Source organism: Oncorhynchus clarkii, chromosome 31, assembly GCF_045791955.1.
Source record: "Oncorhynchus clarkii lewisi isolate Uvic-CL-2024 chromosome 31, UVic_Ocla_1.0, whole genome shotgun sequence".
In the NCBI taxonomy this organism is placed as follows: domain Eukaryota; kingdom Metazoa; phylum Chordata; class Actinopteri; order Salmoniformes; family Salmonidae; genus Oncorhynchus; species Oncorhynchus clarkii.
Window position 1 is genome coordinate 867,969 of NC_092177.1, and position 12,228 is coordinate 880,196.

General features: G+C 52.3%; 1 protein-coding gene across 2 annotated transcripts in view; it reads left to right on the forward strand.

Annotated features, from left to right (window-relative positions):
* LOC139390796 (ATRX chromatin remodeler) overlaps window positions 1-12,228 on the forward strand; it is a 109,798-nt gene that overhangs the window by 81,792 nt on the left and 15,778 nt on the right. For both annotated transcript variants that reach the window (XM_071138190.1, XM_071138189.1), the window contains exons 26-28: window positions 2,112-2,220; window positions 8,188-8,365; window positions 11,412-11,603. In XM_071138190.1, coding sequence (XP_070994291.1) covers window positions 2,112-2,220; window positions 8,188-8,365; window positions 11,412-11,603 — 479 coding nt within the window. The remainder of the gene's footprint in view (window positions 1-2,111; window positions 2,221-8,187; window positions 8,366-11,411; window positions 11,604-12,228) is intronic.

Here is a 12,228-nt window from a genome sequence, read left to right on the forward strand (position 1 = left end):
CATTACTCCAGAGAACACCTTTCCACTGCTCCAGAGTCCAATGGCGACGAGCTTTACACCACTCCAGCTGACGCTTGGCTTTGCGCACGGTGATCTTAGGCTTGTGTGTGGCTGCTCTGCCATGGAAACCCATTTCATGAAGCTCCCAACGAGCAGTTGTTGTGCTGACGTTGCTTCCAAAGGCAGTATGGAACTCGTTAGTGAGAGTTGCAACAGAGGACACTTCAGCACTCGGAGGTCCTAGTCTTGGCTCCTAGACGTTTCCACTTCACAGTAACAGCCCTGACAGTTGACCAGGGCAGCTCTAGCAGGGAAGACATTTGACCCCTGACTTGTTGGAAAGGTGGCATCCCATTAGCCACTAAATGGTGCTCATGACATCATCAGGACATCTGGTGTAATAGAAGTGTGTTATTTACAGGAAGATCACCAGTCTCCCTTCCGCTATAATGGGGATCCTGTTTACTACCAATTATGCCTGCAGTGCCGTGGTTGTCCTTTGAACTTTGTGGCTTCAGTGAGAGGGCAGTCATTCTCCCCTGGCCATTTTTTTGTGATTTGTTTTGGAACTGGGCCTGTCTAGGGATTGGTCTGGAACTGGGCCTGTCTAGGGATTGGTTTGGAACTGGGCCTGTCTAGGGATTGGTCTGGAACTGGGCCTGTCTAGGGATTGGTTTGGAACTGGGCCTGTCTAGGGATTGGTTTGGAACTGGGCCTGTCTAGGGATTGGTTTGGAAGTGGGCCTGTCTAGGGATTGGTTTGGAAGTGGTCATGTCTAGGGATTGGTTTAGAACTAGGCCTGTCTAGGGATTGGTTTGGAAGTGGGCCTGTCTAGGGATTGGTTTGGACATAGGCCTGTCTAGGGATTGGTTTAGAACTAGGCCTGTGTAGGGATTGGTTTGGAACTAAACCTGTCAAGGGATTGATTTGGAACTGGGCCTGTCTAAGGATTGGTTTAGAACTAGGCCTGTGTAGGGATTGGTTTGGAACTGGGCCTGTCTAGGGATTGGTTTGGAACTGGGCCTGTCTAGGGATTGGTTTAGAACTAGGCCTGTGTAGGGATTGGTCTGGAACTGGGCCTGTCTAGGGATTGGTTTGGAACTGGGCCTGTCTAGGGATTGGTCTGGAACTGGGCCTGTCTAGAGATTGGTTTGGAACTGGGCCTGTCTAGGGATTGGTTTGGAACTGGGCCTGTCTAGGGATTGGTTTGGAAGTGGGCCTGTGTAGGGATTGGTCTGGAACTGGGCCTGTCTAGGGATTGGTTTGGAACTGGGCCTGTCTAGGGATTGGTTTGGAAGTGGGCCTGTCTAGGGATTGGTTTGGAAGTGGTCATGTCTAGGGATTGGTTTAGAACTAGGCCTGTCTAGGGATTGGTTTGGAAGTGGGCCTGTCTAGGGATTGGTTTGGACATAGGCCTGTCTAGGGATTGGTTTGGAACTAGGCCTGTCTAGGGCTTGGTTTGGAACTAGGCCTGTCTAGGGATTGGTTTGGACCTAGGCCTGTCTAGGGATTGGTTTGGACCTAGGCCTGTCTAGGGATTGGTTTGGACATAGGCCTGTCTAGGGATTGGTCTGGAACTGGGCCTGTCTAGGGATTGGTTTGGACCTAGGCCTGTCTAGGGATTGGTTTGGACCTAGGCCTGTCTAGGGATTGGTTTGGACCTAGGCCTGTCTAGGGATTGGTTTGGACCTAGGCCTGTCTAGGGATTGGTTTGGACCTAGGCCTGTCTAGGGATTGGTTTGGACCTAGGCCTGTCTAGGGATTGGTTTGGACCTAGGCCTGTCTAGGGATTTGTTTGGAACTGGGCCTGTCTAGGGATTGGTTTGGAACTGGGCGTGTCTATTGGCTACCTAAACTGAAGCTGACAGGAGAGTAAGGTCTCCCGAGTGGTGCAGTGGTACTAGAGGCGTCACTACAGACCCTGGTTTCAATCCAGGCTGTATCAACCGTCCCATTGGCTCAGCGTCGTCCGGCTTAGGGTTTGGCTGGTGTAGGTTGACGTTTTACATGAGAATTTGTTCTTAACTGACTTGCCTAGTAAAATAAAGCCAAACTGTATGATTACTTTTTGAAGACTGTCGTCTAACTACACTATGTGTTTACCTGTGCAGGTGAGGGGAAGTGGTTCCGGAACATAGACTACTACCGGTTGGACGGCTCCACCAACGCCCTGAACCGGAAGAAGTGGGCAGAAGAGTTCAATGACTCCAGCAATGTCCGGTAAACTACACCTCGCTCTCCACACCTCTACTACGCCCTGCTCTCCACACCTCTACTACACCCTTCTCTCCACACCTCTACTACGCCCCGCTCTCCACACCTCTACTACACCTCTACTACACCCCTCTCTCCACACCTCTACTACACCCCTCTCTCCACACCTCTACTACACCTCTACTACACCCCTCTCTCCACACCTCTACTACACCCCTCTCTCCACACCTCTACTACACCCCTCTCTCCACACCTCTACTACACCCCTCTCTCCACACCTCTACTACACCCCTCTCTCCACACCTCTACTACACCCATCTCTCCACACCTCTACTACACCCCTCTCTCCACACCTCTACTACACCCCTCTCTCCACACCTCTACTACACCCCTCTCTCCACACCTCTACTACACCCCTCTCTCCACACCTCTACTACACCTCTATTACACCTCTCTCTCCACACCTCTACTACACCCCTTTCTCCACACCTCTACTACGCCCCTCTCTCCACACCTCTACTACGCCCTCTCTCCACACCTCTACTACGCCCCTCTCTCCACAGCTCTACTACACCCCTCTCTCCACACCTCTACTACGCCCCTCTCTCCACACCTCTACTACGCCCTCTCTCCACACCTCTACTTCGCCCCTCTCTCCACACCTCTACTACACCCCTCTCTCCACACCTCTACTACACCCCGCTCTCCACACCTCTACTACACCTCTACTACACCCCTCTCTCCACACCTCTACTACACCCCTCTCTTCACACCTCTACTACACCTCTACTACACCCCTCTCTCCACACCTCTACTACACCCCTCTCTTCACACCTCTACTACACCTCTACTACACCCCTCTCTCCACACCTCTACTACGCCCTCTCTCCACACCTCTACTACACCCCTCTCTCCACACCTCTACTACACCCCTCTCTTCACACCTCTACTACACCTCTACTACACCCCTCTACTACACCTCTACTACACCCCTCTCTCCACACCTCTACTACACCTCTACTACACCCGTTCTCCACACCTCTACTACACCCCTCTCTTCACACCTCTACTACATCTCTACTACACCCCTCTCTCCACACCTCTACTACACCCCTCTCTCCACACCTCTACTACACCTCTACTACACCCTTCTCTCCACACCTCTACTACGCCCCGCTCTCCACACCTCTACTACACCTCTACTACACCCCTCTCTCCACACCTCTACTACACCCCTCTCTCCACACCTCTACTACACCCATCTCTCCACACCTCTACTACACCCCTCTCTCCACACCTCTACTACACCCCTCTCTCCACACCTCTACTACACCCCTCTCTCCACACCTCTACTACACCCCTCTCTCCACACCTCTACTACACCTCTATTACACCTCTCTCTCCACACCTCTACTACACCCCTTTCTCCACACCTCTACTACGCCCCTCTCTCCACACCTCTACTACGCCCTCTCTCCACACCTCTACTACGCCCCTCTCTCCACAGCTCTACTACACCCCTCTCTCCACACCTCTACTACGCCCCTCTCTCCACACCTCTACTACGCCCTCTCTCCACACCTCTACTTCGCCCCTCTCTCCACACCTCTACTACACCCCTCTCTCCACACCTCTACTACACCCCGCTCTCCACACCTCTACTACACCTCTACTACACCCCTCTCTCCACACCTCTACTACACCCCTCTCTTCACACCTCTACTACACCTCTACTACACCCCTCTCTCCACACCTCTACTACACCCCTCTCTTCACACCTCTACTACACCTCTACTACACCCCTCTCTCCACACCTCTACTACGCCCTCTCTCCACACCTCTACTACACCCCTCTCTCCACACCTCTACTACACCCCTCTCTCCACATCTCTACTACGCCCCTCTCTCCACACCTCTACTACACCCCTCTCTCCACACCTCTACTACACCCCTCTCTTCACACCTCTACTACACCTCTACTACACCCCTCTACTACACCTCTACTACACCCCTCTCTCCACACCTCTACTACACCTCTACTACACCCGTTCTCCACACCTCTACTACACCCCTCTCTTCACACCTCTACTACATCTCTACTACACCCCTCTCTCCACACCTCTACTACACCCCTCTCTCCACACCTCTACTACACCCCTCTCTTCACACCTCTACTACACCTCTACTACACCCCTCTCTCCACACCTCTACTACACCTCTACTACACCCGTTCTCCACACCTCTACTACACCCCTCTCTTCACACCTCTACTACATCTCTACTACACCCCTCTCTCCACACCTCTACTACACCTCTGCTACACCCCTCTCTCCACACCTCTACTACACCCCTCTCTCCACACCTCTACTACACCCCTCTCTTCACACCTCTACTACACCCCTCTCTCCACACCTCTACTACACCCCTCTCTCCACACATCTACTACACCCCTCTCTTCACACCTCTACTACACCCCTCTCTCCACACCTCTACTACACCCCTCTCTTCACACCTCTACTACACCTCTACTACACCCCTCTCTCCACACCTCTACTACACCCCTCTCTTCACACCTCTACTACACCCCTCTCTCCACACCTCTAGTACACCTCTACTACACCTCTCTATCCACACCTCTACTACACCCCTCTCTCCACACCTCTACTACGCCCCTCTCTCCACACCTCTACTACACCCCTCTCTCCACACCTCTACTACGCCCCTCTCTCCACACCTCTACTACGCCCTCTCTCCACACCTCTACTTCGCCCCTCTCTCCACACCTCTACTACACCCCTCTCTCCACACCTCTACTACACCCCGCTCTCCACACCTCTACTACACCTCTACTACACCCCTCTCTCCACACCTCTACTACACCACTCTCTTCACACCTCTACTACACCTCTACTACACCCCTCTCTCCACACCTCTACTACACCCCTCTCTTCACACCTCTACTACACCTCTACTACACCCCTCTCTCCACACCTCTACTACGCCCTCTCTCCACACCTCTACTACACCCCTCTCTCCACACCTCTACTACACCCCTCTCTCCACATCTCTACTACGCCCCTCTCTCCACACCTCTACTACACCCCTCTCTCCACACCTCTACTACGCCCCGCTCTCCACACCTCTACTACACCTCTACTACACCCCTCTCTCCACACCTCTACTACACCCCTCTCTTCACACCTCTACTACACCTCTACTACACCCCTCTACTACACCTCTACTACACCCCTCTCTCCACACCTCTACTACACCTCTACTACACCCGCTCTCCACACCTCTACTACACCCCTCTCTTCACACCTCTACTACACCTCTACTACACCCCTCTCTCCACACCTCTACTACACCCCTCTCTTCACACCTCTACTACACCTCTACTACACCCCTCTCTCCACACCTCTACTACACCCCTCTCTCCACACCTCTACTACACCTCTACTACACCCCTCTCTTCACACCTCTACTACACCCCTCTCTCCACACCTCTACTACACCCCTCTCTTCACACCTCTACTACACCTCTGCTACACCCCTCTCTCCACACCTCTACTACACCCCTCTCTCCACACCTCTACTACACCCCTCTCTTCACACCTCTACTACACCCCTCTCTCCACACCTCTACTACACCCCTCTCTCCACACATCTACTACACCCCTCTCTTCACACCTCTACTACACCCCTCTCTCCACACCTCTACTACACCCCTCTCTTCACACCTCTACTACACCTCTACTACACCCCTCTCTCCACACCTCTACTACACCCCTCTCTTCACACCTCTACTACACCCCTCTCTTCACACCTCTACTACACCCCTCTCTCCACACCTCTACTACACCCCTCTCTCCACACATCTACTACACCCCTCTCTTCACACCTCTACTACACCCCTCTCTCCACACCTCTACTACACCCCTCTCTTCACACCTCTACTACACCTCTACTACACCCCTCTCTCCACACCTCTACTACACCCCTCTCTCCACACCTCTACTACACCCCTCTCTTCACACCTCTACTACACCTCTACTACACCCCTCTCTCCACACCTCTACTACACCCTTCTCTCCACACCTCTACTACACCCTTCTCTCCACACCTCTACTACACCCCTCTCTCCACACCTCTACTACACCTCTATTACACCCTTCTCTCCACACCTCTATTACACCCTTCTCTCCACACCTCTACTACACCTCTACTACACCCCTCTCTCCACACCTCTACTACACCCCTCTCTCCACACCTCTATTACACCCTTCTCTCCACACCTCTACTACACCACGCTCTCCACTAAACATTTAAAGTCAAAGTAGTTTTGAATTTAAACATACCCTGATATTTGGTAGTCCTGTACCTTGATATTGGAGCTTAGACATGTTCCATCGCCTCTAACTCTCTCCCTCTCTAACTCTCTCCCTCTCTCCCTCCCTCTCTAACTCTCTCCCTCTCTCCCTCCCTCTCTAACTCTCTCCCTCCCTCTCTCCCTCTCTAACTCTCTCCATCTCTAACTCTCTCCCTCTCTCCCTCCCTCTCTAACTCTCTCCCTCTCTAACTCTCTCCCTCTCTCTCTAACTCTCTCCCTCTCTCTCTCCCTCTCTCTCTCCCTCTCTAACTCTCTCCCTCTCTCCCTCCCTCTCTAACTCTCTCCCTCTCTAACTCTCTCCCTCTCTCCCTCCCTCTCTAACTCTCTCCCTCTCTAACTCCCTCCCTCTCTAACTCTCTCCCTCTCTAACTCTCTCCCTCCCTCTCTCCCTCTCTAATTCTCTCCCTCTCTAACTCTCTCCCTCTCTCCCTCCCTCTCTAACTCTCTCCCTCTCTCCCTCTCTCCCTCTCTCTCTAACTCTCTCCCTCTCTCTCTCCCTCTCTAACTCTCTCCCTCTCTCCCTCCCTCTCGAACTCTCTCCCTCTCTCCCTCCCTCTCTAACTCTCTCCCTCTCTAACTCTCTCCCTCTCTCCCTCCCTCTCTAACTCTCTCCCTCTCTAACTCTCTCCCTCTCTCCCTCCCTCTCGAACTCTCTCCCTCTCTAACTCTCTCCCCCTCTAACTCTCTCCCCCTCTAACTCTCTCCCTCTCTCTAACTCTCTCCCTCTCTCTAACTCTCTCCCTCTCTCTAACTCTCTCCCTCTCTCTAACTCTCTCTCCCTCTCTAACTCTCTCCCTCTCTAACTCTCTCTCCCTCTCTAACTCTCTCTCCCTCTCTAACTCTCTCTCCCTCTCTAACTCTCTCTCCCTCTCTAACTCTCTCCCTCTCTAACTCTCTCCCTCTCTAACTCTCTCCCTCTCTAACTCTCTCCCTCTCTAACTCTCTCCCTCTAACTCTCTCTCCCTCTAACTCTCTCCCTCTCTAACTCTCTAACTCTCTCCCTCTCTCCCTCTAACTGTCTCCCTCTCTCTCCCTCTCTCCCTCTCTAACTCTCTCCCTCCCTCTCTCCCTCTCTAACTCTCTCCCTCTCTAACTCTCTCCCTCTCTAACTCTCTCCCTCTCTAACTCTCTCTCTCCCTCTAACTGTCTCCCTCTCTCTCCCTCTCTCCCTCTCTAACTCTCTCCCTCCCTCTCTCCCTCTCTAACTCTCTCCCTCTCTAACTCTCTCCCTCTCTAACTCTCTCCCTCTCTAACTCTCTCCCTCTCTAACTCTCTAACTCTCTCCCTCTCTAACTCTCTCCCTCTCTCCCTCCCTCTCTAACTCTCTCCCTCTCTAACTCTCTCCCTCTCTAACTCTCTCCCTCTCTAACTCTCTCTCTCCCTCTAACTGTCTCCCTCTCTCTCCCTCTCTAACTCTCTCCCTCTCTGTCTCCCTCTCTCTCCCTCTCTAACTCTCTCCCTCTCTAACTCTCTCCCTCTCTAACTCTCTCCCTCTCTAACTCTCTCTCTCTCCCTCTAACTGTCTCCCTCTCTCTCCCTCTCTAACTCTCTCCCTCTCCAACTCTCCTTCTCTCCCTCTGTAGAGGTCGGTTGTTCCTGATCTCGACCAGGGCTGGTTCTCTGGGCATCAACCTGATAGGAGCTAACAGGGTCATCATCTTCGACGCGTCCTGGAACCCGTCGTACGACATCCAGAGTATCTTCAGGCTCTACCGCTTCGGACAGCTCAAGACCTGCTACGTTTACCGATTCCTGGCTCAGGTAACCAGCCAGCAAGCCAGTCAGCCAGCCAGCCAGTCAGCCAGCCAGCCAGTCAGCCAGCCAGTCAGTCAGTCAACCAGCCAGCCAGTCAGTCAACCAGCCAGCCAGCCAGCCAGCCAGTCAGTCAGTCAGTCAGTCAGTCAGTCAGCCAGCCAGCCAGTCACGTAATACCCAGCAGAGTTCAGACAATATCCACGACAACAAAGTAGGAACTCCATAGTTAGAAAATGTGTATTGTAGCTGGACAGTTAGTGATGTAGTCCCGTGTTTAGCTGGACAGTTAGTGACGTAGTGCTGTGTTTAGCTGGACAGTGACGTAGTGTCGTGTGTAGCTGGACAGTTAGTGACGTAGTGGCTTGTGTAGCTGGACAGTTAGTGACGTAGTGGCGTGTGTAGCTGGACAGTTAGTGACGTAGTGGCGTGTGTAGCTGGACAGTTAGTGATGTAGTGGCGTGTGTAGCTGGACAGTTAGTGACGTAGTGGCGTGTGTAGCTGGATAGTTAGTGACGTAGTGGCATGTGTAGCTGGTCAGTGACATAGTGGCGTGTGTAGCTGGACAGTGACGTAGTGGCGTGTGTAGCTGGACAGTTAGTGACATAGTGGCGTGTGTAGCTGGACAGTTAGTGACGTAGTGGCGTGTGTAGCTGGACAGTTAGTGACGTAGTGGCGTGTGTAGATGGACAGTGATATAGTGGTGTGTGTAGCTGGACAGTTAGTGATGTAGTGTCGTGTGTAGCTGGACAGTGACATAGTGGTGTGTGTAGCTGGACAGTTAGTGACGTAGTGGCGTGTGTAGCTGGACAGTGACGTAGTGCCATTTGTAGCTGGACAGTGACGTAGTGGCGTGTGTAGCTGGACAGTTAGTGACGTAGTGGCGTGTGTAGCTGGACAGTTAGTGACGTAGTGGCGTGTGTAGCTGGACAGTGACGTAGTGGCGTGTGTAGCTGGATAGTTAGTGGCGTGTGTAGCTGGACAGTTAGTGACGTAGTGCCGTGTTTAGCTGGACAGTTAGTGACGTAGTGGCGTGTGTAGCTGGACAGTTAGTGACGTAGTGGCGTGTGTAGCTGGACAGTTAGTGACGTAGTGGCGTGTGTAGCTGGACAGTTAGTGACGTAGTGGCGTGTGTAGCTGGACAGTGACGTAGTGGCGTGTGTAGCTGGATAGTTAGTGGCGTGTGTAGCTGGACAGTTAGTGACGTAGTGCCGTGTTTAGCTGGACAGTTAGTGACGTAGTGGCGTGTGTAGCTGGATAGTTAGTGATGTAGTGGCATGTGTAGCTGGACAGTGACGTAGTGGCGTGTGTAGCTGGATAGTTAGTGATGTAGTGGCATGTGTAGCTGGACAGTGACGTAGTGGCGTGTGTAGCTGGACAGTTAGTGACATAGTGGCGTGTGTAGCTGGACAGTTAGTGATGTAGTGTCGTGTTTAGCTGGACAGTGACGTAGTGGTGTGTGTAGCTGGACAGTGACGTAGTGGCGTGTGTAGCTGGACAGTTAGTGAAATAGTGGTGTGTGTAGCTGGACAGTTAGTGATATAGTGGTGTGTGTAGCTGGACAGTTAGTGACGTAGTGGCGTGTTTAGCTGGACAGTTAGTGATGTAGTGTCGTGTGTAGCTGGACAGTGACGTAGTGCCATTTGTAGCTGGACAGTGACGTAGTGGCGTGTGTAGCTGGACAGTGACGTAGTGGCGTGTGTAGCTGGACAGTTAGTGATGTAGTGTCGTGTGTAGTTGGACAGTGACATAGTGGTGTGTGTAGCTGGACAGTTAGTGACGTAGTGGCGTGTTTAGCTGGACAGTTAGTGATGTAGTGTCGTGTGTAGCTGGACAGTGACATAGTGGTGTGTGTAGCTGGACAGTTAGTGACGTAGGGGCGTGTGTAGCTGGACAGTTAGTGACGTAGTGGCGTGTGTAGCTGGACAGTGACGTAGTGGCGTGTGTAGCTGGACAGTGACGTAGTGCCGTTTGTAGCTGGACAGTGACGTAGTGGCGTGTGTAGCTGGACAGTGACGTAGTGGCGTGTGTAGCTGGACAGTGACGTAGTGGCGTGTGTAGCTGGACAGTGACATAGTGGTGTGTGTAGCTGGACAGTTAGTGACTTAGGGGCGTGTGTAGCTGGACAGTTAGTGACGTAGTGGCGTGTGTAGCTGGACAGTTAGTGACGTAGTGGCGTGTGTAGCTGGACAGTGACGTAGTGGCGTGTGTAGCTGGACAGTGACGTAGTGGCGTGTGTAGCTGGACAGTGACGTAGTGGCGTGTGTAGCTGGACAGTGACGTAGTGGCGTGTGTAGCTGGACAGTGACGTAGTGTCGTGTGTAGCTGGACAGTGACGTAGTGGCGTGTGTAGCTGGACAGTTAGTGACGTAGTGGCGTGTGTAGCTGGACAGTTAGTGACGTAGTGGCGTGTTTAGCTGGACAGTTAGTGATGTAGTGGCGTATTTAGCTGGACAGTTAGTGATGTAGTGGCGTATTTACCTGGACAGTTAGTGATGTAGTGGCGTGTGTAGCTGGACAGTTAGTGATGTAGTGGCGTGTGTAGCTGAATAGTGACGTAGTGGCGTGTGTAGCTGGACAGTGACGTAGTGGCGTGTGTAGCTGGACACCTGTCCTCTTCCCCTCTCAGGGTACTATAGATGTCAACCTGTCCTCTGACCTGTCCTCTTCCCCTCTCAGGGTACTATAGATGTAAACCTGTCCTCTTCCTCTCTCAGGGTACTATAGATGTAAACCTGTCCTCTGACCTGTCCTCTTTCCCTCTCAGGGTACTATAGATGTAAACCTGTCCTCTTCCTCTCTCAGGGTACTATAGATGGAAACCTGTCCTCTGACTTGTCTTCTTTCCCTCTCAGGGTACTATAGATGTAAACCTGTCCTCTGACTTGTCTTCTTTCCCTCTCAGGGTACTATAGATGTAAACCTGTCCTCTGACTTGTCTTCTTTCCCTCTCAGGGTACTATAGATGTAAACCTGTCCTCTGACTTGTCTTCTTTCCCTCTCAGGGTACTATAGATGTAAACCTGTCCTCTGACCTGTCCTCTTTCCCTCTCAGGGTACTATGGAAGAGAAGATCTATGACCGCCAGGTGGCTAAACAGTCTCTGTCCTTCCGAGTGGTGGATCAACAGCAGATAGAGAGACATTTCACCATGAATGAGCTGACGGAGCTCTACGCCTTTGAACCTGACCTTCTGGATGATCCCACTGGCAAGAAGAGCAAGAGGACCACGCCTATGCTGCCAAAGGTACCGAGGCTGGATGGGATGGCTGGGGGGTATAATCTCTCTAGGACAGGCTTCGGTAACATAGATGTATGTAACTTCTGTCACAGGACGATGGGATGTGACTAATAACGAGGAACCATTGTCACTGGTTATTTGGACAAATCACGGTTTTGTGTGTGTGCACGCTCACCTGGCACATTCTCATAAATCTGTGTAGTGGAGGGAACTTGCGGCCCATCTGGCCCCCTGCCCACCGAGCCCCTGCAGAGGAACAGGTCCAACCCTCGTTACTGTGTTTAAACCCTCTCATTATAGACACACCGCAATATCCTTCACTGGAACAACGATGAACCAAATAACCTTTAAATGCCAAGATGCTCTCTGTTAACCTGCTCCCTCTGTGCATATGTACCCTGGAGTGTGTGTGTGTGTGTGTGTGTGTGTGTGTGTGTGTGTGTGTGTGTGTGTGTGTGTGTGTGTGTGTGTGTGTGTGTGTGTGTGTGTGTGTGTGTGTGTGTGTGTGTGTGTGTGTGTGTGTGTATAACAGGTTAGTGTGCAGCCAGCTGCCTTTGATCTTTAGAGATGTCATAAACCCTGTTGTTTATCCCTCCCTTGGTCTGTCCGGCCTGCGTCCACCCTCCAGCTC